The sequence below is a fragment of the Chrysemys picta genome, chromosome 7 (genome assembly GCF_011386835.1).
Source record: "Chrysemys picta bellii isolate R12L10 chromosome 7, ASM1138683v2, whole genome shotgun sequence".
Classification (NCBI taxonomy): Eukaryota; Metazoa; Chordata; order Testudines; family Emydidae; genus Chrysemys; species Chrysemys picta.
In genome coordinates, this window is record NC_088797.1 from 19891860 (window position 1) to 19916623 (window position 24764).

The following is a 24764-nucleotide window of genomic DNA, read 5'->3' on the forward strand; positions in this document are numbered from 1 at the left end:
GATTGTGTCATCTTACCTCTAGTATAACAGAGGCCAAAGAAACTCATCATCCATTAATTTCTGGTTGAGCTGTAGCATGGCTTTGAAATCAAGCATGGATGTCTAAGACCAAGTAATGGAGCATCCATTAACGTTCCAAAGGCTAGCTATCCTCACTGTAAAACTAACTAATTTCTTGTTTCTCATCTGAATTTGTATAGCTTTAGCTTCTGACCATTAGCTCTCATCTCTTTCTTTGCTAGATTAAAGAGCTGTGTACAAACTTTCTCCCCTGTGTAGGTACTTGTGGACTATGATCAAATCACTTCTTGACCTTCTCGTCAATAAAAAAAAAAAAAAATTGAGCTGCTTCAGATTCTTACAATGAGATGTGTTTTCCAGACCTGTAATATGTGGATTCAGAGTGGAGCCCTTTTCTTTAAAATCAGAGGAAGTTATTTCTCCTAGATGGCAAGTTAATAACCCTTACTCTTTGATTTGGCCTAGGAGAACATAATAGAACAAGTAATTCTTTAGCAGGTGCAGACTTACCAGAGCACTTAAGGATCCAAAGTGAGTTCAGAAAAGGTAAAATAGATCAAAGAATTTATTTTTATTTCAGCAAGATTGCTGTTTAACTGGGGCTTGCGTTTTAAGATCCGCAAGCTTCCTCACCATGTTATCAGTACCACAAATGCAGAGCTTTGTTCTTTTCCCCCTTATTTCTGCCACTCAAAACTTTGTGCGTACTTGCACAATTTGCAGACATGCTGTTGTAACAGAGTGATTGCACTAACCTCCTTTAATGATCAAGCCAATACAGTGCTAGGGAGAGCTGGTCAAAATCTTTCAAAGTGCATGTGGGGGGCGGGGGGGCCAAGGGGGTCATAAAATCATCTTTTCAAAACTAATCAATATTATTGATGCATTTTTTTTGTTTTAACACATTTTTATGCAAATAGCTACTGAAATGGTTATCAAAACTTTTTGTTTACCAAAAGCTCTGGGTGTGTTTGTGGGGCTTGTTTGTTTGGTCAGAGTTTTTTTGTGTTTTGTTTGTTTTTGACAACATTTTGTCATTTCAAACATTTTGAAATCTCTTTTTATTTTTTAAAATCAGTTTTGGAGGGGGGAAAGAGAAATTGCTTTCCTTTCACGGGTGGTAACTTTCCTTTTCTGACTGACTATGCTGGAAAGCATTTTAGACAGGCAGAAAGAAAAGGCCCCCTAACAGTCATTCCCAGTTACCTGAATGATCCAGTCCCCGGTAACATTTAGATGCTAAATCTCAAAAGAATAGTCATTAATTTGACTTATTTCTTTGCAAGAAATTTTGTGGCTTCATCCAGGTCAGAAATACCAACAGTAGCATTTCCTCCACTCCTACTTATCAGAGTGTGTGTTTGGTTTTTTCCCCCTGAAAGTCCAAGAGGGTTTAGATCCAATCCCCATTCTTGATCCATTCCCAAATACAAGAGAGAGTGTCAACCACAGATTGTAACTAATAGGAAGAAATGTGTTCCCTTGCTCTCTCAGATTTACTGCTGTCTATTCAACTGATTAACAGACCCTGTTGTATCTAGAGAGGCATTCTTCCTGTGAAATGGCTTTAGATTTTATTCGTCATTTCTCACTGTCTTAGTCACTCAGTTGGATAACTTTTAAAAGACCGACCTGGAACTATAACTTATTTCTTTTTAATTTTTACTTTGAAAGGTAGTTTCTTCAGGTGCACCAGCTGACTGTATTATCACTGTTTCAGTTTCCTATCCTGTTGCTGGATTCTCCCCAGTACAGTCTGCAATGCTGAATAAGAGAAATTGCCAGATTGACTGGAAAATGCAACTTTTATTATTTTTCAATAGTTCTACGCCCAAACTTTTAAAGCTATTTGGCTGTTGCTGTGCACAGCATTGCAATGCCTAACTGACTTAGGAACCAAAAGGGGTTTAGACACCTAAGAGTCTAAATTCCATTGACAGTCAATGGGAATTTGGCTCTGAAGTGCCTAAATCCATTTTTGAAAATGAGATTTAGTTTCCCAATTCAGTTAAGCATTACAACGCTGAGCGCAGCAACACTTGAACCCCTTTAAAAATCTGGGCCCTAGTATATAATCTCACGATGAGTTGGGAGGTTTTGATTCTGAACTTTTTTTTTTTGTCCCTCATGCAAAAGGAAACTATTCTGTGTATTTAAAGGTGTCCTGCAAGTGGGAGAGAAGGATTCCCCTCCTTCTCCCCCTCCCCCCTTAAAAATACTACTTCATGATGGAGAGTGGTTTGAAAAGGTTTGGGTGGAGGAAGGGTTGTTTCTGCTTGGTTTTTAGCACAAAGTTAAAGTCTTGTCTCTGGTGAACTAGTGCAGGGGTTCTCAACCTTTTTCTTTCTGAGCCTCCTCCCCTCAATTGCTGTAAACACTTAATGGGCCATCTGTGCCCAGTAACCAGTTTTCTACTTATAAAAGCCTGGGCCAGAGTTAGAAAGCAGGGAATTGCTTGGGGGCCCCCTGCTACAGGGGCTCCAGTGAAGCTACATTGCTCAGGCTTCAGCCCTGGGTGATGGGGCTCAGGACCCTGGGCTTCAGTGAGTCTAATGCTGGCCCTGCTTGGCAGCCCCCTTGAAACCTGCTCAGGCCCCCTCTCCCCCAGTTGAGAACCTCTGAACTAGTGAAATAGTAATATGGCAAGAGCTTAGAGTGGAAAAACCAAAAATTTGGCAGGGAAGGTATAGTTAGTTGGATACTTTATGGGGAAGGGGTGTGTGTTTTGTTTGTTAATATCTGTTTAACTTCAATGACAAATTAACAACACCATCCCGTCTCCAAAATGTTTAAAGTAGGCCTTCTCTTTCAGTCCCGGTGGGAGGCTCATAATAAACGTGATCTGACACACATACACATCAGGTCCTCTAACAGAACCAGCCATTCTAGATTTTTCTCAAGTTAAAAGAACCAAAACAAGCAGGAAAAAAACACAACCTGTTTTTGAAGAAAAACTTTAAATGAGTGAAAACCTCATTAGAAGAGCAAAATAGATAACGAGCTCAATGTAATAAAATTCTTTGCAGTCACCTTTTTAAGTAATTCTTCTCTTTAATTTCCACTCAATGTATACTAAAGGACTGTTTTTTGTTTTTAGAAACTGTGTGTATTATGCATTCCCCAGGTACACTGATTAGATAAATGACATTAGTTTGGACTCCAAACCAATAATAGATGACAGGCAATGCATTTCTGGGTGGCTATAACTCTTAGCAGTGTCTGGTGTTATAAGACTGATGGCAGAGTGACTGCAAATACTCAAAAAGATGACATGACTCCTGTAACTTCCCTTGATCTATAAATTGCTTTCCATAAAAGCATAAAGATAAGGGTGACATTAAACTTGCGTGTTTACAACCTGGTTCGGCAGCCGTTGATTTCAGTGGGCTTTGGATCAGGTCTTTGGAGTCTGCTCAAAATCCTATTGAAGCCAACGGGTGTTGAAGCCAACCCTTACTAGTTAGACATTGAGCCAAAACCTGGACTCTGTGCAGAGACCAGAGTAAATGGGCTCTGTGCACACAAGTACAGAGGGTACTGAATTTCCCCTCCCACTTTTCCCTGAACAGCAGAAATGCTTTGTGTGGAGTGGTTGTAGAGTTGTTAGTCCTATACTTTTGTTCCACTGGCTTTATACGCTTGTGGAAGGCATGCAGTAGAGAATAATTGCCCTTCTGATTTCTCAACAATGTCATATCCATCAGAATCCCACTTCTTTTGATAGGAACCCTCGTTATGGACTATTGTGCTAAGTGCTACTGCAATACAAATAATCATTTCCAAAGTCATTACATCCGTCATGATTTCAAATAGCTGCTTAAAATGGTATTGAATGAAATGTGCCTTTAAAAGTCAACTTTTTTTTTTAAAGGAACATACACAAAGCAGGTATGTAGCTTTTTAGTTGAACAATAGCTATTGTTTTTTATAGACCTACTTGCCATGAATAAAGCAGCAAGGGGTTGTGAAACTGACATGCCTCAGTAGGGTTCGTAGGAGAATGGATAAAGACATGAGAAGAAAGAAAGGGGAAAACTGAATGTGTTCTGTGTGTATTGGAGAAAGGGAACTAATAAGAAACATAACCTGCTTCTGGAATGGACTGGGACACTCAGACTGTATCTCTGTGGCTCAGGTGCTGAAAGACGCGATTGTACAAATAGATGACGTCTTTAAAATCTCTACAATTGCTGCCATAGGCAATTGCAATAACTGGAGCATTTTTCTATGCTCATAATAGGACCTGCCATCATACAGCAGGCATTTCAGAGTGGCAAATTTGAGACTTCACTGGTCGTCTTCTGCTGAGGGGTTACTTGTTGAGCAACAAAAGCAAGTGCTTTGCAGACAAGTAAGATGACTTTGTTGTTGTTCCGCCTTGAAGAGCTTACAACCTGAATGGATTAAGGACAGGAGATGGGATGCAAGAAAAGCAGATCATAGAATATCAGGGTTGGAAGGGACCTCAGGAGGTCATCTAGTCCAACCCCCTGCTCAAAGCAGGACCAGTCCCCAGACAAATTTTTGCCCCAGATCCCTAAATGGCCCCCTCAAGGATTGAACTCATCAGATGTTTTGAGATGTGATAGTTGGAAGAGGTTTTGTTGGCTATATGGCATATTTTTATTTTGAAACTTTTTTTTATTAAGGCAAAGTTGCAATAAAATGTTGACCTGCTACATTGTACGTTGTTTGTTACTTGGTCAAGATCAGGTTAATGTTCAAAGAACCTGACTAAGGATTCTGGCTTTCTGGTTGGGGAGCCCTCCTCCTCCAAGTATGCTAAAAAGAGTGATCAACTTTCTAAATACCTATTATCTCTTTGCTACCGCTTTTGTGTATGTACTCGGTATGAATGTTTTTTCCATTACAAGGACAGTTCATATTTTACTATAGCATGATTGCACAGGAGACATCACATTTTTCCAATCATGTGCAATACAAGGTCTTGCTGCTAAGAACAATAATAATAATAATAATAATAATAATAAAGGCTACGTTTTAGTCACAGGTATTTTTAGTAAAAGTTATGGATGGGTCACGGACCATAAACAAAAATTCAGGGCCTGTGATGTCCATGACTTGTACTATAGACCCCTGACTAAATCTTGGGGGACTTGGGGGCGGCGGCCCAGAGGTGCTGCTGGAGGGAGGGTGTTGGTGGGGCTGGCAAGCTTCCTACGCTAACCCAGCTTCGTGTGGTTCCCCAGAAGGGCCGATATGCGTCCCTCCCTTGGCGCCTTGGCAGTCTGCGTACTGCCTCTGCCCCGAGTGCCAGCTCCGCAACTCTCATTGGCCGAGAACCGTGGGCAATGGGAGCTACGGAGGCGGAGTCTGCAGGCAGAGGCACCAAACGGCCTCTGCATAGGAGCTGAGGGAGGGACGGACATGTTGCCACTTCCAGGGAGCCCTCCAATGTAAGTGTCATCCAGAGCCCTCACCCCCTCCTGCACCCAGCCCTGAGCTTCTTCCCACACCCAAACTCCTGCTGCTGGAGGGGGAGGGGGCCACAGTGGCCCAAGACTGCCCCAGCAGTGGCCGGTGCGGCTGGCCCAGAGCCACACCGGCCGCTGCAGAAGTCAGAGGTCCCGGAATGTCACGGAATCGTGACTTCTGTGACAAACTTGCAGCTTTAATAATAATAAATGGTTAGTGGTTCTCGTTAAAACATAGATCCTTTACTGGAGCATTAAGTAAGGTGCTCAGGGGATCTCTAGGAAGATGGCATTTCGTCACACAATGAAGACAACTAGGGCCCGCTATGCTTTTTGGAAGAAGTATGTTGGAGGCATAGCAGACGGAAGGCTGAGTGGCTTCCAGATGTAGGGAGCCGCATGGAAAAGAGAGTGAGAGGACACTTGGGTGGCGGGTGGTTGTGTAGCTGGGATCCTTTGGCTCTTCAGTCAAGCAAACAGCCTGGGTGTGTGCTGAATGATGACCTTTCTGGGATGGGGAGGAGAAACCCCTTTCAGATGGCTCCAGCAATGCTCTGGAAGATCCTGTCAGGAATCCCTAGTTAAAGTCCCACCACCAAATTGAAGAAAAGATTTGAGGGGTTAGAGAGAGAGATTTTTCTCTGCCTCTAGAGTCTCCCTCCTCTCCGATTACTGTTGGATCACTGCTGCCAGAGGTTACTCATCCCTAGGCCTCAAAAATGCTTATAAAGAGTAAACGGACTCTGGAATTCACTAAATGTCAGGTATTATCAAGATGTTTTCCCAGGGGAAGGTAGCCCTGGAGTTTTCCACGAGGGAGAGACCGACACCCCACCACCACCATCCCACTACAAATTCTACAAACTGAAAACTCTGCTGGTATATTCATATCTTTGGTCTCTTTGTCAGGAACAAAGTAGAAGTTTTGCACTCAGTATATGGTATTGCATCCTTCCTTGGTTATGCTGTTATGAGAAAACATTTGTGTGTGGCTTTTGTTTTGTTTTGTTAGTTTTTAACAGGGAAGCCAAAAGAGAAAAGATCCTCTCCCTCCCCACCTCGTCCCTCATCTCTCTTCTCTGTTATCTCCTGAATACCTGGCACATGTGGGTTTATCACAGGCTAAATGGGAAATTTTAAGCCCTTGTTTAAAATATTGTCAGCCCATCACTGGCTGGCCATTGAATTGGTCAGTAAATATGTTCATTTAACATAGAAATAACTTTGAAATTGCTCAGGCTGAACTGCACGGTTGCTAGGATGGCAATTTTAAGAATATCTCAAATGCAAAAGAGGGGAAGAAGAACACTTTCTAAGCCCCATTCAGGTCTGAGCAGCTCCCAACGGGAGAATCATGCTGATAAACACCTGCACACAGCTTTTGAAAGCCTAGGCGCTTCCTGGATGTAAATGTATGCGAGTTTTGTGAAGTTTACCTGTGTGGAGGTTGAGATAGCCCTTTGCAGTTCTAAATGCTTCCAGCCAGTTTCCTAGAGAATAAAAATGCAAAACACATTTTTAAGTCTTTTTTTTTTTTTTTTCTGGTGCAATGAGCAAAATATTGAGAATAATAAAAAGGGCGTGTGCTGCAATCGCCCAAAGTAAAAGTGAATCTTATGTTTAAAACCTCAACAGGAGCCTGGAATGCCTGGCATAAGAATTCTATATATTCATTGCTATAGACTTATGCTATTTGTTTGGTGTGTGTTGTTTTTTTTTTTTTTAAATGTACAACACAAATATAAACTTGGGTTTGACTTTTTGTAATTGACCAGGCACAGGATGCTGGAGTCACTATAGCAAAACCAGGAATTTTATAAAGGAATTTAGGCACTGAGTACTGGGGAAAGCTTCCTGACAGTGGAAATCTGTTCAGCTGTAGTTAGGGGTCTGATCCAAAGCCGACTGAAGTCCATAGGAAGACTCCAACTGATGCAGAATTATTTTTAATAATAATAATAAAAAGGTACATGTTCTGCAGTCTTCCTTCTGATTGCTGTGTAGACATACCCTGAGAGTCCACTGCCAAACAGTCTGAGATCTGTGGGAATTTTGTGTGGGAATGTGCGTGTTTGTGTTCTTTGGTGTCTTTTAGTAGAGAAGATGCATTTTGGGGGGGAGGGGATGTTTGAATGAAAAATAACCTTTATTCAAAATGAGACACTGGATTTCTTTTGCAAATTTCACTTCCCTCACCCCAACAAGATTTTTGTGATGTGGTTTATTTTTGTTTATGGTCCATTTCTATGAATATATATATATATATATATATATGAATGAGTTGAAATTTTTCTTGGAAAATGCTATTTTGAGACCAGCTCTTTGTTTGAGACTATTTGTTGGATGCTTCGTCTCTAATTTTTTTAGCAGATCAAACACCTGCTATTTGTGCACAGATCTGTTTTGGATTGAGAACAGTTTCTTGAGGGAAGTTGTGGAAGTTCCATTATTTAGGACATGATTTAAATCTAGAAGGGACAAACTAATCGAAAATATACAGCAGGGAATAATTCTGCATTAGCAGGGCATTAGACTGCGGTGGCCTCAAGTGTTTTCCATCTATCTAACATACATATAAACCCTACTACCGTAGTATCTGAGCACCTCCTCTTTAATGTACATCTCACAATGGCGCTCTTCCTTACAAGGTGCACGTTACAGATGGGGAACTGAGGCACAGAATGACTAATTGACTTGCCTAAGATCACATGGGAAGCCTGTGGCAAAGTAGAGAACTGAACCCTGGTCTCCTGCAGCTGAGGCCAGCACCCTAATCAATGGACCACCCTTTCTGTACAATATTTAACCATTATGCTTGGTGTGGGGCATAATTCATCATCTTTGCTAACCTGGGTGTAAAGCTTGTGTGTTCAAAATGATTCCCCAGCCCATAATCTTTGATGGAGTTCAGATCTGAACTTGGCAGCTATCCATGCAACAATCCATTGGATTCGAAAAAGACAGTCAAGAAGACCTTCATAATGCAGATCCATTTTTCCCTCATGTACTAAGTTGATTGGACTGATATCCCCCTTACTATGGATTCTCATTCTGATCCCCCTACAGCCTCTCTCCCCTCCCCCACCCCACCCCCTCAGATATTGCAAAGCAAAAGATCCTCTGCTAGTGAGGCTGAAGAAACAGAGAAGGGAGGCACTGGCTATTTGGAGAGCAGGCAGCAGTAAATTTGTAATGCATATTTGACATGACCAGCACTTCGGTAACAAATGGTGTTTGTACAGTAAGCAGTTCAGTTCTGACTCTGTAGTTCTGTGCCCTTTAACAGCAGGTGAGAGGTATGTTCTCGGCACCTGCAAGTCGTCCTTTGCAACAACCTAGCAACACTTAGGCATGGACTTGTGTACAGGAGTTGACGGCAATAAGTTCTGAATATGAAAAGGGAAAGCAGGGGAGAAGCACAGTGGTGCTTTATAGTCATGGACCCTGGTTTCCTGGCTAATAAATTCTGTGTTACGATGCAAAACAGCAGCATCTCCCTTATCAGGGAATGGAAAAGACTCCAGTAAAGAACAAGAAGACAGTGAACAATTTAACTGCGTATCTCTGACTCATTGCTGCATCAGACTCTGCCATTCACAGCTGCTCTCCACAGGGTTCTTTTAAAAATAGGTGGCTTTCCAACAAGGCTTTTAGACAGACATACCTGCTCACAGATACTCAGTGTAGTGTGCCCTTTGTTCTTTCAGTTAGTCTTTCCTAAATAGACTTTCTGTCTGAACAGGTGATTGTCTATCGACATAATGCTGTGTTGTAGCCATGTTGGGTCCAATATTTTAGAGAGACAGAATGGATGAGCTAATATCTTTTACTAGACCAAATTCTGTTGGTGGAGAGAGGGAGAAGCTTTCAAACTTACACTGAGCTCTTCTTCAGACCTTGAAAGCTTGTCTTTCCACCAACAGAAGTTGGTCCAATAAAAGATATTGCTTCACTTACCCTGTCTCTCTCAGCTGTTTTTTGAAGCAGGTTGGTTTCTGTTGCCATAGAAGAAAGTGAGGCGATAGAGATGTAGGAACACCTGCCATAATTCTCACGTACTCCATCCCATCAAACACTGGGATGGGTGGGCCTGCCTTCTGTGGGTGGTGGATGGGTATTGACTTACTAAACTTACTATCTATCTGCTTATATTTGGATGACACCTTTTTTTGAATGACATGTACTGTCTTGACCTCTGCATTATTTTAGGGGGGGTTGTGGTATTGCCACCCTTACTTTTTTGGTGCCCTCAGAGCGGGGCAGCTGGAGAGCGGCAGCTGTTGACTGAGTGCTCAGCTCTGAAAGCAGCATCCCACCAGCAGCAGCGCAGAAGGGTGGCAATACCATACCATGCCACCCTTACTTCTGCGCTGCTGCCTTCAGAGCTGGGCGGCTGCTGACTAAGGGCTCAGCTCTGAAGGCAGCAGCGCAGAAGGGTGACAATACCATATCATGCCATCCTTACTTCTGCACTGCTGCTGGTGGCAGCTCTTCCTTCAGAGCTGGGCTCCCAGCTAGCAGCGCAGAAGTAATGTTTGCAGTACCGCAACCCCCCTACAATAACCTTGTGACACTCCCTCAACTCCTTTTTGGGTCAGAATCCCCAATTTGAGAAATGCTGGTCTCCCCCATGAAATCTATATAGTATAGGGTAAAAGCACATACAAGACCAGATTTCATGGCGGGAGACCAGATTTTACAGTCCATGACACGTTTTTCATGGCCGTGAATTTGGTAGGGCCCTACTGATAGACTATAACTCTGGCCTTGGATTTCTATGTTTGCATACTTTTGTCTTAGGCCTGGAACGTGTAATCCGAATCCTCAAGGATGAAAAGTGGGTTAGATTGCTAGCAACAAGGAAATTACTTTACTTTCCAGTATCCACCCTGTGGGTGCCAGTAGGTACCTTGTGATCTGGCACTCAGCTGTATTTACTGGTGGTGGGGCTTCTGTTGTTACAACTTGGCATGAGTTTAATGATCATTAAAGCCTACAGCCTGGCAGCTCTGGAGACTGAAATCCAAGGAACAGAAAACAGCACAGCATGCTGCCCCATGTTGCCTGGATGACATGCCCCAGCTGTGAACTGAAGGGAACCCCTCTAGTGGGATGAGATTGCTCTCTCTATGGCCCAGCCGTCCTTGGACTGTCTGCCGTTGACAGAGGTTAGTCAGTCACACCTGTGACGGAGCTCTGAGAGGAGGGAATGAGGTTAGCAGTAATATTTAATAGTAACTAATATTCATTAGTAACTTGGATCAAGATTCCTAGTTTCTTTCACATAGACCACCAAACAGCTGTACCATAGGAACATCTTTTGGTCCCTACTAATCTGGGCAAGATTTGAACTAGTGACGTAAGCCTGAATTCAGCCGGGTACTTAAGCAGGTGCCCAACTTTCAGTGTGAGTAGTCCCATTAAATGTAATAGAACTCTCATGCTGAAAGTCAGGCACCTGCTCGTATACCTTGCTGAATTGCAGCCTTAGGGTGGGAAAGACTCCCTAGCCTGTTACCAACCCCTGAGCTATCTCCTCCCTCTCTGTGCTGTAATGTTAATAAATGCATTGCAGGTCTTCGATCTCAAGGCAACTCCGCTTGTGGAGGCTACTTGATTGATTGATTTGATTGCAGCCACACAGACATTCAGAATTTTCAGTAGATGTTCAGTCTTTGAACATTTATAGGTTTTCAGTGGAAATTCAATCAGGTTTCCTTGCAGCTCTGTGGAGTGTTACCATGGCGTCTCATTCTTTGGTTACCCTGTGATAGATTTCCTGGTACCTTGAGACTCTGCACTCAGTGGTTATATTGCCACTGACCTCACGGAGTGAAATAGACCTCATCTGGTGGTATGTCATGAGAGCATTTATAGCCAGGACAAGTTTAAAGGGATGCTGCCGAGATTTTTTGTGTGTTTCTACCACAAAAAAATACATAATTAGACATACCTTTGTATCCTGATGGTTTGTTTTTTCCTTAAAAATAAACGGTAATTTAACTTAATTTTAGGTTAAATTTAGGATTCTCAGACCTTGCTAAAATTCCCAATATGCACAGTCTGGCTGGGAAGCACCTGTCTGTGAGGTATCCCGGCATGTTTAAAACTTAGCAACATTCTTCCACCCCACCTCTCCCTCTATGATGCCATCACAAGGAGCAGATTCCAGGGACTATGGACAGAAACCTACTGGGAAGAGGGAAGCACCACTGTTCTACGGAGAAGTGGGGTGGCACCTTGGTCTTGTCCGTATAAGCACAACCATGACCTCCATTCTTGTCTGATCTATGTACGATGATCAATTCTTGAGCTGTGCCCTGCTGCAGCTTTTCTGCTGACATGTTTGTGCATCCACACCTGCCATGCTGCTTAACTATGTTTGCACCTATGCATTCTGGGAAAACTTCAGTAGCTATCCCAAACTGCCTCAGCATGGGATAGTGCCCAGTGGAGTTGTTTGGAGAGTGCCAGCAGTAGTATGTGCAGCTGCTGTGATGTCCTAGGCACAAACCTGGGAGATAGGAGCACAGGCCAAGCTGGCTAAATAGGTGTGGTCTAAAATGGTGTGCTGAGACCAGGAACACACCATTTGCCAGCCTAGGCCTCTAGCAGGACAAAATGCTATACCTAAGTGCTAGTGAGCATGTCGTGTCTGGGCATATACCACGCTGAGTCAACCGTACCATTAACTGTCTACCCACTGTGGTAAGCATTGTAGCCTTCCCAGGGCCTTAGAGTTGAATCCTGACTCTGGTGCTTCTGCCTCCTTTCTCATCTCCTTAGTGGTGACTTCCATGTGGTTTTGTCACCGTTCTTGTTTCCCTACTCCTCCCACTTGATGCTTATTACTGCAGGTGTGCTCCTGTTATAAAAACCTGTTCACACTGCAGCAGAACACCAGTGCCATGCCACGGCGCGAAGGGTATGTGGGAGGTTGTCCTGTGTTAATATTGGAACTGAAATTTTGGAAAAGGCATCTAAGAATTTTGTAGAACCCTTTTAATTGGCACAGATCCTAGTAGAAAAACATGTGCAGTGTTGCTGTCTCTCATGGGTTTATCACTAATCTTGTGATAGCTATTGGTTTTTAAAACCCCAGCCCCTGGATTCACGTGACTATTTGAGAATCTCAATTTTTCTTTTTTAATGAGTTTCTAGTGTCTTGGCTGTGAAAAGCTTGAAGACATGAACCCCAAAGGTTCCAACACCAGAAAGTAATAAATATAATATATAGTTGGTTCTTTTTATTGGCTAATATCCACACCTCATTTGTAAGTCAGTTTCGTTATTTGGGTGGGGGCAGGAGTGGGGACTCATGAATTTTGAACACTTGAGGTTGGCAATACAATGTATGCCAATGAAGTGATTATTGTGCTTACCAGAGCCTCTTAGGAATATGTTTTGTGTAAGGGAACAGAGATAAGAAGAGTGGAGATTCCTAAGCATAAAACATTAAAATTTTAACAAATTTAACAACTCCGTTAATGCCAGTTTGAGTGGCGGAGCAGGAAATCGGCCGAAAATGAACAATGGGCTGCTCAGTGGGGAATCTAACGCAAGCAAAAGCCAATTCACACTTCGACAGGCCTCCTGCGGCAGCTTCCTTAACTGCGCAAACATTTTAGGCAGATAATGAGCAAAAACAAACATTTTAGCATAATAAACTTCTTTGGAGGAAAGAACACATGAGGGAGGTGACTCTTGATGCTCATTATTTGCCAGCTGATCTGTCTGTCGATGAAATACCAGAGGATTTTGTTGACCGGCATCCTTTCTGCATGTCTAATCATGAACACTGAATGGAACTTCATTACTTGTCCTAGCTGCTTAGCTGTTGATGATGGCTGCCATTAATCTGAGGGAAATTTAGTTACTTTGGGTTGTTTCCTAGAATGGAAAGCCTATTTGTTTGCCAACAGCTATAGCATTTTTTGGATGTGAGAGGATAGCAGCTACTAACGTGAGACTTCACATTCAGTGTTTATTTGGGCTACTGCAGGGAAATTAAGCATAGAAGTGCTCTGGTGGTTAACTAGTCTGGGGTGGTGTGTTTATGTGAAGCAGATGGTTGGCTGCTGTACTTTGCTATCGGATTATTGAGCTGGCTTCAGATCCTCTTCTGTGGTTTCCCAGTAATGCTGGCTTTGCATTTGCTATATACAGTAGCATTTTGCCTCAAGGGTAGCACCTTGAGTGTCTCTGCCAGGCCAGTTTACCCTATACTTCATGTTTTAAAAAAAGGAAAAAAAAAAAAAAAAAAAATTTTTCCTCTTGACAAGTTCAGAATGCAAATGGCTTGGTGTCATTCTGGATTAATTGGCGGCCTCAGACCCAAAGATGCCCTTTCCTAATGGCGTGATCTTGATCTCTCGTGCGCCAAGCATGGCAGAGCTCTGTGCTGCTGACTGTTCTGACGACAGTTGCTGAAGCAGAAATCCTGTTTTGAAACGTAGCTGTTGGCCTGCTTACTGTAAGATTGAGGCTATGGTGATCAAGGGAAATGCCCCAAGGCCTGCACATTGTCATCATGGCATGGTGTTTTATTCAGAAGGCTGGATGTCCATATGGTCAAAGCAGCATTCTCTTGCTTTTGGATTCATCTAATTTTGGCTAATATGGACTCTGCTGTGTGATCCTCGGCATTGCGCTCTATATGGCTTACTCAGCAGTGCTAGAAGTGGTTGTTTACAGAAAGGAGGTGGCCCTGTGCTATTATTCCAGAAATCTTTCTTCAGTTACTAGGCACACTCACTCCCCTGACCGCTAGGGAAATGGAGAAGACCCGACGTTTCATGCCCGTTTGTAGTGTGGATCCCCCACTCTACATGGTGGTGGCAGTGCTGTGAAAACTGGCTTGCTCCCAGAGCCCCGATTTAGTTAAGCCTTTAAGAGGTAGGCAAACAAGGGGAGGTGGCCTCTCCATCCCTCCCCCCCCCCCCCCCGAGTCCCGTTAGCTAGAGGGCAGGCAGGAGATCCCACTTCTACTTCCTGTTTGTCCCACTGGAGGGTGGTGATGCTGTCTGAGAAGAGACTGCATGGGGCCTAGCAGCTGGTATCTGCTGCTGCAGGGACACAGCAGGCCTAGAGTTTGAGGTCAGGGCTGGGAGATGTGCCTGGGGAGCAGCTGGGGTGCCTGGCAATGCTGCGTGTGAGGATCTGCCCCTGCCCAAAGGAAAGCGGTGCCAAAATCAGTGACTGAGGGACCGAAACTGGAGGGGCAGTTTAGACTGTATGTTGGTGCATTTTGAGCTGCATTGTGAAGCACTGAATTCTTTGTTCCCCTTAGCTGTCCCTTTCAGTGACACTGCGAGGTAAGGAGTGAAAGTTGGGGGCTCCCCTCTAAGGCAGGTGTTTCCTATCATAGTAATGACCTTCATGGCTGAGGTCCCCACAGTGCAAGGTCTCCCGGTGTTATGGCTTCCCCATCAAGGACGTATTGGTGGGGAGGAGAGGGCAGGAGAGTGACTTCATTTTTTTTTTTTTTAAACCAGGTGCTGCAGCTAAACTGTCCTTAGTAAATTAAACCTATATCCAGAATATTAAGCCCAGATTTAACCCTGCCCCCCACTTCTGCATCACCCAAAGGATTGTTTTCATTATAAATGCAAATTAACTTTCACACCTTTTTTGATCCTAGAATTGGGGCCAAGCTATACAAGCTCCTATCGGCTATCAGGGCCTCGGCCTGATGATTGCTTTAATTATCTGAACAAGTGTAGCCTGTTTCAATGCTGGTATAGACTGCTTGTGTTGTGCTGTCAGATCTTGGAAGGGGGATTTCACACCGTGTGGTTTCATTCCGAAGAGGCCTTACCTGCTCCACTCCTTTTATTTATTTTTAAAGGAAGTGTCTTGCCCTCCATTTTAGAGATCGTCATTACATGTTGCGCTAACGGCAAATGTGTAGATTGGCAAGGCAATTGGTTGCTGTCTGTCTAGCTCCATGACTGCTTCAGGCGGGCTGCAAATCTTGAGTGCCTGTACTTGCTGGGTTCTTGGCACTTGATGATGTGGTCAGGCAGAAAGTGAATAGACCTGCATTAATAATAATAATAATTAATAATAATAGAATGGTAGCAGTAGGAGGTAAAGTAACCAAGCATTTTTCTTTGCTCATGTGGGGCCAAAATCTGCCCTGATTTATAACCCCCATAGAAGCCCACTGTTTTCAGCGAGTTACAAGCTAATTGTCTTTTGATGGAGTTAAATGGAGTGTAAATTGGGTCCTTTACCTTAGTAGAGAAGCAAAACTCCTGTTGTCTCTGACCTGTACATAAATTTACTGGGGGAGGGCAAATAAGAGAGATTGTTCTCCAGATTTTTATTTTAACTAAATTTTGTAATCTTTACAGCTATTGAAGATGAGTTTCAGGATACCCCAGGAATGCAGTGAATGGGAATTGGGTTTATCTGATCCTGCATTTCTTTAGTATAGTCTCCCTAACTTTCTAAACCAAGATTTACTGAAAATGTATTGATCTGCAATGTTCAAAGTGCCCAGTTACTAAAGGCACTTCGTATATGTGTGGTAGTGGAATGAGTGGGAGTGTTTATTCAGTTCAAACTAAACAAGAACTTTACAATTTTTAGCCTTCACAGTTCTGAGTGATAGTTCAGCTTGATTCTTTATCTAATCAGTTCTTCCATCCTAAATGATTGGAAACCCATCCCCAGATACTTCAGTGATTAGAAACGTAATAAATATCTATGTTGTAGAGAATTATTTTTAAGTCTTTGTTGTCGATTATAGAAACCAGATACTGTGGAATACCAATCATTGCATTCCTAAGTTTCTTGACATTTGCTTTGCTTTAACCTCTCCTGAAAACTTAATGACTGGCGTATTTGGTTCAGTCAATTTTAAAAGCCTCTTTTTTTCCACTTCTTTTTTTCAGTATCCTGATTTCCCCATGAATAAACTATATGCATCTTCCAGTACGAATAGATAAATCATACTTAATACTTGCATTTGGATTTAAATTGATGTCAGACAAGTCTCTTTCTAACACCATTTCCTTCTATTCCTGCATTTTTAAGCCTTTTTAAAGAGAAGGTGGTTTCTCTACTGTACAGTAGCTGAAGCTGTAGCAAGGAAATGTGACTTTGAAAGAACAGGATCTCTAAGAATAGGCAATTTAATTCAAGTATGGTGATTTAGTGCCCTGTTAGTATCCTGATGTATTACTCCATTTCCAAAGACCATGCGTTTCTTCACAAGCATGATGACAGGCTTAAAACTTGAGACTGATGTTACAGCTTTTCCTCATCTCTACTGTTGCACATGATTACAGGACTAAGGGAATTTGCGCTCTCCTAAAGGATTAGCTCCCAGAGAAATAAATCAGTGTGTGTTATCACCCCACTTGTCTCTTCTTTCCCTCCCTCCCCCAAAGGCCGTAGAGCCAATTTAGATTGTGAAGTGGTCCTGTGGTTAATAAAACCTTTCTCACCTGAAGCCAGGAACTGGGATGAGACACTATCTATAGAAATGGTCATGGATGAACTCTTAAAAGTAGCTTTTGTTTTCAGTATAATCTTAGCTTCTGTTGTTGTTTTTTTTCTTCCCCGGAAGATGATGGCCCTTACTCGAAGGGGAGCAAAGACTCAGGTGGATTGGACACAGCCCTCGTCTCCAGAAGGCAAAGCATTCCAGGTAAATGAAAGAACTACTACTTGTTCCCACTCTAATGTAGCTGTCATCCCCCACCGGCGGCATAGCAGTAATCAGAGCAACAGACCGCGGTATGGTTGGTCCCATTGTGGGTGGAATGTAACAGGTACTAAGCTGCGCAGATTTGTTCTGTGTTGTTCTTATTACAATAGTGGTTAAAATGTGCCAAGCGCTGTACAGGTCTAGAGAAAGACTATCCATGCCCTGAAGATCTTACAATTTAAAAGAAATGGGGGGGTAGGAGGTGGAGGGAAAGGCGGGAGGAAAGAAGTGGTGAGGGTGGTCGGCAAATGTCTTGCTAGTTTGATATTTTAATGTATTTGGTAGATCTGCCTGTCTCCCCAGCAATTTCTGTTGTTCTGTTGGCTGCCATTATCAGTTACTTGGTAACTATTCCTTGCCTATTTTATTTGGTAACTTTTTTTTTATCCCTTGCCTATTAATTCAAGCTTATAAAACTTTCCCTTCCACTTGTCCTGATCAAGGAGCCTTAGTCTATCCGCTCTCTCTATGCTGCCTCATGAGAAGTACAGCCACCCTCCACTCTGCCATCCGCTCCAGAGGTTCTGGCTCAATGGACAAGTCTACACTGTAATCTGGAGGTGAGATTGCAGCGCATGTACACATACTCAAGCTAGCTCATTAAAAATAGCCGTGAAGCTACAGTGGCACAGGCCCGTACAAGCCCACCCAGGATCCTGGGTACGTGCTCAGGCGGATGACCTGGGCTGCCATGGCTTTACTGCTGTTTTTAAAGAGCGAGCTCAATCAAAGCTAGCTTGGTTATGTCTACGCAGATTCCAGTCACACCTCCTGACAGCAGTGTAGACATACGCAGTGAGAAGACAAAAACTGGCCATTTGCTCAGTCGGTGCATGATGATTGGAACCTGGTGAAAGGAGTTTGTGATCTAGGCCTAGTTCTGAATGGGCAAGCATCTGCAGGGCAGCCTGTCTGGGAGATACAGCTTGAAGCTGGAGATACGAATAAACTTGGAACTCGAGACTCCATTTTGCTATTAAATTTGGGCCCTGCTTGGGGCCTGCGGGCGCTACAAATGTACTGAAGCTGGCTGAAGAATGGAACCATGAAACATTTAAAACTTCAAAGCTTTTTCTATTACACAGGATTCCAAACACTCATTTTTTTGTATTTTTTGGGGACTTTGTTTATACTGAATTTTTAATCAAAACCATTATCAAAATGGTGCTTGATGTTTTCCGTTTGCCAAACCCAGGTTTTTCAGTAAATGGTTTACCAAATCCCTGGTGTTTCAGTAAATGAAAAACTTCTATAATAGGGTTATTTTTTTAAAGGCTATGGAAAGATTGCAAAAAATCAAACCTTTTCAAGAAAAGTATGGTGGGGGGAGGGCTGTGAAATTCTTCATTTTTTTTTAAACTTTTTTTTTTTTTTTTGCTTTGACAAACTTCTGCCAGGTTTCATTGAGGCATCATGGGAGCAAGCGAACAGTGCTAAACACTTGGTGTGGACTGGGACTGAGATGTTTAGCAACATGTCAGCTCTTTGTGATCAACTCTGAGTTCACGCTGTAGTTAGTTGTGACCGATGTCTTCTAGGGTTAACCTTGACCACATGCAGCATTAAATATGACAGTCCAAGTCTCTGCCAACCTCTAAATTGTGTTTAACATTGTGTTAGGTACCGTGACTCCTCACTCACATTCTAACATGATGTAATTTTCCAGTGCAGAAAAGCCGATAGGGGGCCAAAGATGTAGTGTGGAAATGGAGAAACTTTCACTGCTGTTACTGGTGGTAGGCCTCTTCTGTAGATCATTACAATGCTCTTGAACAGTGTCAGATGGCCACACTGGCCAATGAACACACATTCTAACAAAGAGGGGGGGCTTGGTATCCTCGTATGTATGTTGAAAGATGAAAGTAAGAAAAGTAGAGCGAGGATCTGTGGGATTTGTACTGAATGTGTTTTTGGGGGGTAGGGACGGGGCAGATATTTGCCCTGCTCCATTGTTTTTTGCACCCCTTGTGAATTCTAAGATGGAAACAAGCTAGCGTAGCCAGCTCTGTGCCTCCTGCTCTTGACCTCCCTGGTGTAGTGGGTATTCCAGGGATGGGAAGGTTCATGCCCAGTGTGCGCTGTGTTCTTGTGATCCTGGGCTGGAGCAAGAGACTATAGACTATTCTAACTCATCCTGGAGGTTGAATCAGTCCCTGACTGTATGTGAAGGGGATGAAAAGGTGTTGGAAAGCCGTGTTGATGTAACTTATCCCTGACCTGGAGGGGGTCACTGTTAGGGATGGTTAATTCACCAAGCCTGGCCAGTCACTGGTCTCTCTCTTCTGAGACTGCCAACAAAGGTGGTGGTGGTGAATTATGATGGGAACCACACTGGAACCCCAAACTTATTTCAGATAGGCCCCTCGTCAGGTGTTTCATAAAATGATTTTGCAGGTGGCTCTTGGGTGTCTTGCCAATAATTAACTATCTGTCTTGGCTTTTCTTAGGTATCTTGGAAGACCTAGATCCCATTTAGTCAGCTCACTTAATGGACATTGTTTATCTTGACCGATAGATTAAAAAAAACTATTTTCCAACTTCATTCTAGGCGTTGAGTTTCTCCTTGAACCCACAAGATGGATAATTGCACAATGGGATTTCTCATTTTTTAACACTTGTCAAGGACCAAAATCAAGCCCCATTGAAGAGCTAATAATTACCCCTTGTGGCACCATCTGTGTTGATCAGTAGTCTCTTTAGTCAAGAGGAAATTTGTAAGATAGTGCCGGATGGCATTCTGTTTAGAACAGCGGGGAACAGTGGGAAAGTTTCTGGCAGTTACTGAAATCCTGGATTGGTGAATTGAAAACTGTTACTGTACTTGGCGGTGAATCAAAACTGTTTGAGTTTAAAGACCAGGAGCATAATGGACATAAAATTTGAGAATGAATCAACGCTTGCCATGTTAAATGGGGGCACAGCAGAGATTGAATACCTTCCAAACGATGCTAGATCACAAAGAGGTTCCCCGCTCACATTAATCAAGTACACCGGCTCCAGGTGGGGGCGGGGGGATGTGCTTTACAAACAGCAACATGCAGAGTGACTTCAAAGAAATTGCACCTTGCTTCGTTACTGTGGCATTGCACAAAGAGCAAAGTGCCAGCCAGACCTCACAGACTAATTGTCATTTGGCACCACAAGGGTTAAAACGATCTATACGCCAAGCAAAAGGGGGGCAAAAACAACCCTACAGTTGCAGAGAGCTACTGTAGTGATAAATGATTCCAGAGATTTTCAGGGCCTGAAAATGCAAACTCTACAAATCTTTAAATGTTCCCCCTCTCTGTAGCAAATCTCAATTGAGCCTGCTGCATTATTCCATCCAGACAAGCTCATTTTTGACCATTCACTGTAAAGATGCAAGATTTTAGCTTGCAGCTTCCAAAGCCCTGATCTGGAGCTGCTCTTTACAGTGCATTTCAAGTGGCCAGTGTCCCCTTCTTGTGAGTCTCTTCTGTGTCACACAGCATATTTTTCCTCTTAAGGTTAAAAGTTGTCTTTTTAAAAAATTATAAATGACTTTAATGCTCATGAAAAATGGAGACTAATAGCTTGTAGCATAGGCAGACACTGGGCAAGTTTCCTATGCCAAGCTCTGTCAAGAAGACACCCAAGTTTGTTTTTTTTCCCCCGCCAGTCTTCTGCTGTTCCTAGTCTTCTGCCTGAGCAAAGAGAGCCCATAATATGTTGTTTCTGTCATGCGGACAAATAGCCCCAGGAGACTAGTCTGAGGCTACCAAATTCAGCTGCAACCCAACTGAGATTTGAATCCCAGACATAGGCAATGCCCTACCTCTCCCTCTGCACCAATGCAGGGCGCTTTTGAAAATTCCACCAACATTTATTTTCCTTCTGCTTCCCTGTCCGTGTAAAATGTAAATCATTAGGGAGGCTGGCTTTAAACTGTTCGAACACTAGGTGTAAGGTGTCGAAAACTGGCACCAGTTAACAATGTTTAACATTTCTTGTGTATGCCAGGGCAATATTGTTCACCAATTGCAAACAAATATTCACTCTTAAAATAATGGAAGGGGCAGGGATGTGAAGAATGTCATGTCCACAGGAAAAAGAGAACTGACATTAACACGGTAGACAAGGGGATTAAGTACCACATAATTGACTCCGTTATAAATATTTATAACCATTATGTCTTGTAAAACATGCTCGGCCTATATCCATTATAAGTGTCCAATACTTTTGACTCCAGCTGGGTATGGAAAATGTCAAAACACCTGTGACAAGTCAGGCAAGCTGAAGAAGGGTGGAGTACAGTTGCAACTGAAAACTATCCTAAAGGAAAGGATTTCACCATCCGTATCTCCCTAGCTGCCTGTCCATATGCCAACAGAATCTGACTCCTTCGCATCTCATACCCTGCACGTCCGAATCTTACCACTTCTTCCACCACAGAATTTCTAAGATCAATTGTGTGTTGTCTGTCCAGGCCCACATCTCCCCTCTTGATTACTGTGACCTCCTCTTCCCCAGCCTCCCTCACACCCATGCTGCTCCTCTCTGGTCCATACAAAACAGAGAGCTGCTGAGACAATCGCTCTTGGCTGTTGCTCTGACCTCATCACATCACATTTGAATCCCTCCGCTGCCACCCTCTGTTTTACTTGATCAGGCTCAAGCTTCTTGTCCTCACACACAATGTCCTGCGCAGCTCTTCTCCTCCCTGTCTGTCTGTCTTGTCTGTAATACCAGCCTCTCTTTTTCCATCTGCGTGCCTTCTATGCTCTTACAACCCCCCGCCCTCCCCCAGCACCTTCTTTCATCCAACCGCTTATAGGTGGTATACTTTTCCTCAGCTGATCCAGACAGCCACTCCTACGCCAAATCTCTCCTCAGGACACAATTCTACTTCAAGACCTGTAAGGGTATGTCTACACAGCAGCTAGACACCTCACAGGGTCCTAGAGTGAAGTCTACATGGCAGTGAAACAGCCATGCAGCCTGAGTCGGCTGGCACAGGCCAGCCACGGGTTTTTCTTTGCCGTGTAGACACCCCCAGAAATCAGCCAATTTAATGGTGCACTGTGTGGGCAGATAAGATGAGCTGGCCCTTTAGTTATCATTTATGTTTTTAAAAGTTGCATGTAAAGTCAATTGTGTGCATATTTGGTTGCATCCCACTACCCGTCTCAACTTTTGTACATCACTTGTTTTAGAATGAAAGCTGACAGGGGTAGTCAGTTATCTTTTTGTCAAGGTTCAAATTTCTTGGTCAAGGTATAGTGAAGGTCCAGACTCCAGAGAAACATTTTTCACACTGTAATAACAATAACGATGATAAGTAAATAAAAAGATCCATTCAGAAGTATCCGGCGGTCCGGATTTGGCCCACAGTCCGCCTATTGACTACCCTGAGGAGTGTGACTTGAGACAACACCCACCATAACTGGATTCTGATTCTGTTTGGAGCCTCTGGGCACTAGTGTAATATAAATATTTAGTAGTGGTAATTGTTTACAATGTGGGTCAGGTTATTCCGAAGCATCAAATGTCTAAATAGATACAGATATTTTTGTCGTGATCCAAAATAGGTAGGAGTGACCTGGAAGAAACCATAAGTTTCTGCCTGAGTTTCTGTAAAAGGAGATATTGCTTCAGAAGTGAAAAGGGAGAAATGAGATGAACGAGTTGACAGGAAAGGGAACCATCCTATTGTCCTTTTTATTTTATTTTATATTTTTTTTCTCCCTCTCGTCTCCCTTTCCTCTACCCTTCTGCTGCTGATACCCTAGTCTCAATTTTTCTGTATTTTTTTTTCCCAAATAAATTCACTAGTTCTATGCTCGGTCCCACCATACACAGGGATATAGTGCTCCCAGGGTGTGAACCAAAGGTACCTTCCGCTGAAATATTCAGTTACAGTTTGATTTGTTTCTGATATTTATCTTCAGAGGAATTCAGAGGGGTCACCATTGTGGAGCTGATTAAGAAAGAGGGAAGCACCCTTGGCTTAACTATATCTGGTGGCACAGACAAAGATGGAAAGCCAAGGGTCTCAAACCTGAGGCCAGGAGGGCTGGCAGCAAGGTAAGAAAATCTGTGTGGCAAGTGTTGTATGTGGATGTATTGAATACCTGATATGTATAAGGACAAGTGAGTTGGCTTCGGAATATTTTTTTAATGGTACCATGAGATGTCAAGTTATTCATCTCATAAGAAAAGCCTGTTGTTCCATTCAGAGTTATTTCCTATGATCTATGCAATGATAACGAAACAACGTTTTAGAACAGGTTTTGGAATGGTTAAACAAAACCAGTTTCTGTGGTTTCTCTCAATCCCATCAGTTACAAACATAAGTGGTTCCACAAAACTCGAGCAGTTTTATTTTTTTAATGCATCTAAATAGTAGATTACATCCTGGCTAGGGTGAGTGAATACACTTGGCCTAATTCTGAACCAACTTGAACAGTGGGCTTAAAAGTTTAACTCCAGCACTAACATTGTCATTGTAGGATTCAATTAGGGGACCGTGGAGCGGAGTGGGGGAGCAGACATGGTGAAGGAGAGGAGGAAAGGGGGGGAAATAATAGAATTTTGCCAAGAGCAAGCAGAAAGAGGGGAAAAAAAACAGAGCTTGTCTTGTTTGCTGGAACTTTCTCCAGATGTTGCACTTGACATTGGTCTCTGGTTTTTCCATGATAACCTCTCACAGTGGGGTGAGTGGCGTGGAGGGAAGTTGCAAACACGTATTTTTCAATTATTATTTGCCTGAATCTGAAGGTTTGCCCCTAGAAAAATATTCGATGGGCACATTTTCCAGCCAAGTGGAAATATTTCCTATTCCTTTTGATAATACAGCTAAGATTGGTTAATCTTTGGTGGCTTTTTTAAACAAAATTCTCCAGTAGAGAAGATGTCCCAGGCAGACCATAATGGAGAATCTTATTGTTGTTTCTTTACAGAAGTGATCAGTTAAACGTTGGAGACTACATCAAGTCAGTGAATGGGATTAACCTGATTAAACTGCGGCATGATGAAATTATAAGCCTGTTGAAGAATGTAGGAGAAAGGGTGGTACTGGAGGTGGAGTATGAACTGCCCCCAGCTGGTGTGTGTCTCTAAGATAATGTTACTTTCTTTGCTTGACTGTCTCATTCTGTGATACAGATGGGATTTGTTTGTTATGCCCTTTACCAAAAAGAATGTTTAATGGGGCAGCATTATGTTCTGTCTTCATCTGTCTGTGAAACATTGGTAGAGGTTGCAGATCCACTCTGCAACTGCAGTTAGTTCTCTCTCTTTCCAGCATAGTGGGTGCCTGCTCATGCACACTGGCTGGAGATGGCTGATTAGATTTCTGTTGGCTTGCTGTGACTTGGCAGCAAATCCCTGATCTGCATCCCAACGCTATCTCTCTCTCTCTCTCTCTCTCTCTCTCTCTGTCCCCCCCTTTTTTTTCTTTTGTGTATCGTGGTTATAGGAAAGTATTCAGAATCCTAACTACCCAATTAATACGCCTCTCTGCTTTCTCTGTTGAACTGTATTAAATGTTGTTTCTTCTGCACACTTCCATTTGCTACATGTCTTCAACAGAGAGGCTGAAAAACTGTGTTCTGTAGCTAGAGGGTCTTAAA

At 43.0% G+C, this 24764-nt stretch overlaps 1 protein-coding gene across 10 annotated transcripts in view; it reads left to right on the forward strand.

Moving 5' to 3' along the window:
* The window catches only part of GRIP2 (glutamate receptor interacting protein 2), a 472776-nt gene that overhangs the window by 376231 nt on the left and 71781 nt on the right, over positions 1-24764 (forward strand). For all 10 annotated transcript variants that reach the window (XM_008168031.4, XM_065550900.1, XM_042849851.2 and 7 more), the window contains exons 2-4: positions 17032-17112; positions 23082-23217; positions 24093-24238. In XM_008168031.4, the coding sequence (XP_008166253.2) occupies positions 17032-17112; positions 23082-23217; positions 24093-24238 (363 nt within the window). The remainder of the gene's footprint in view (positions 1-17031; positions 17113-23081; positions 23218-24092; positions 24239-24764) is intronic.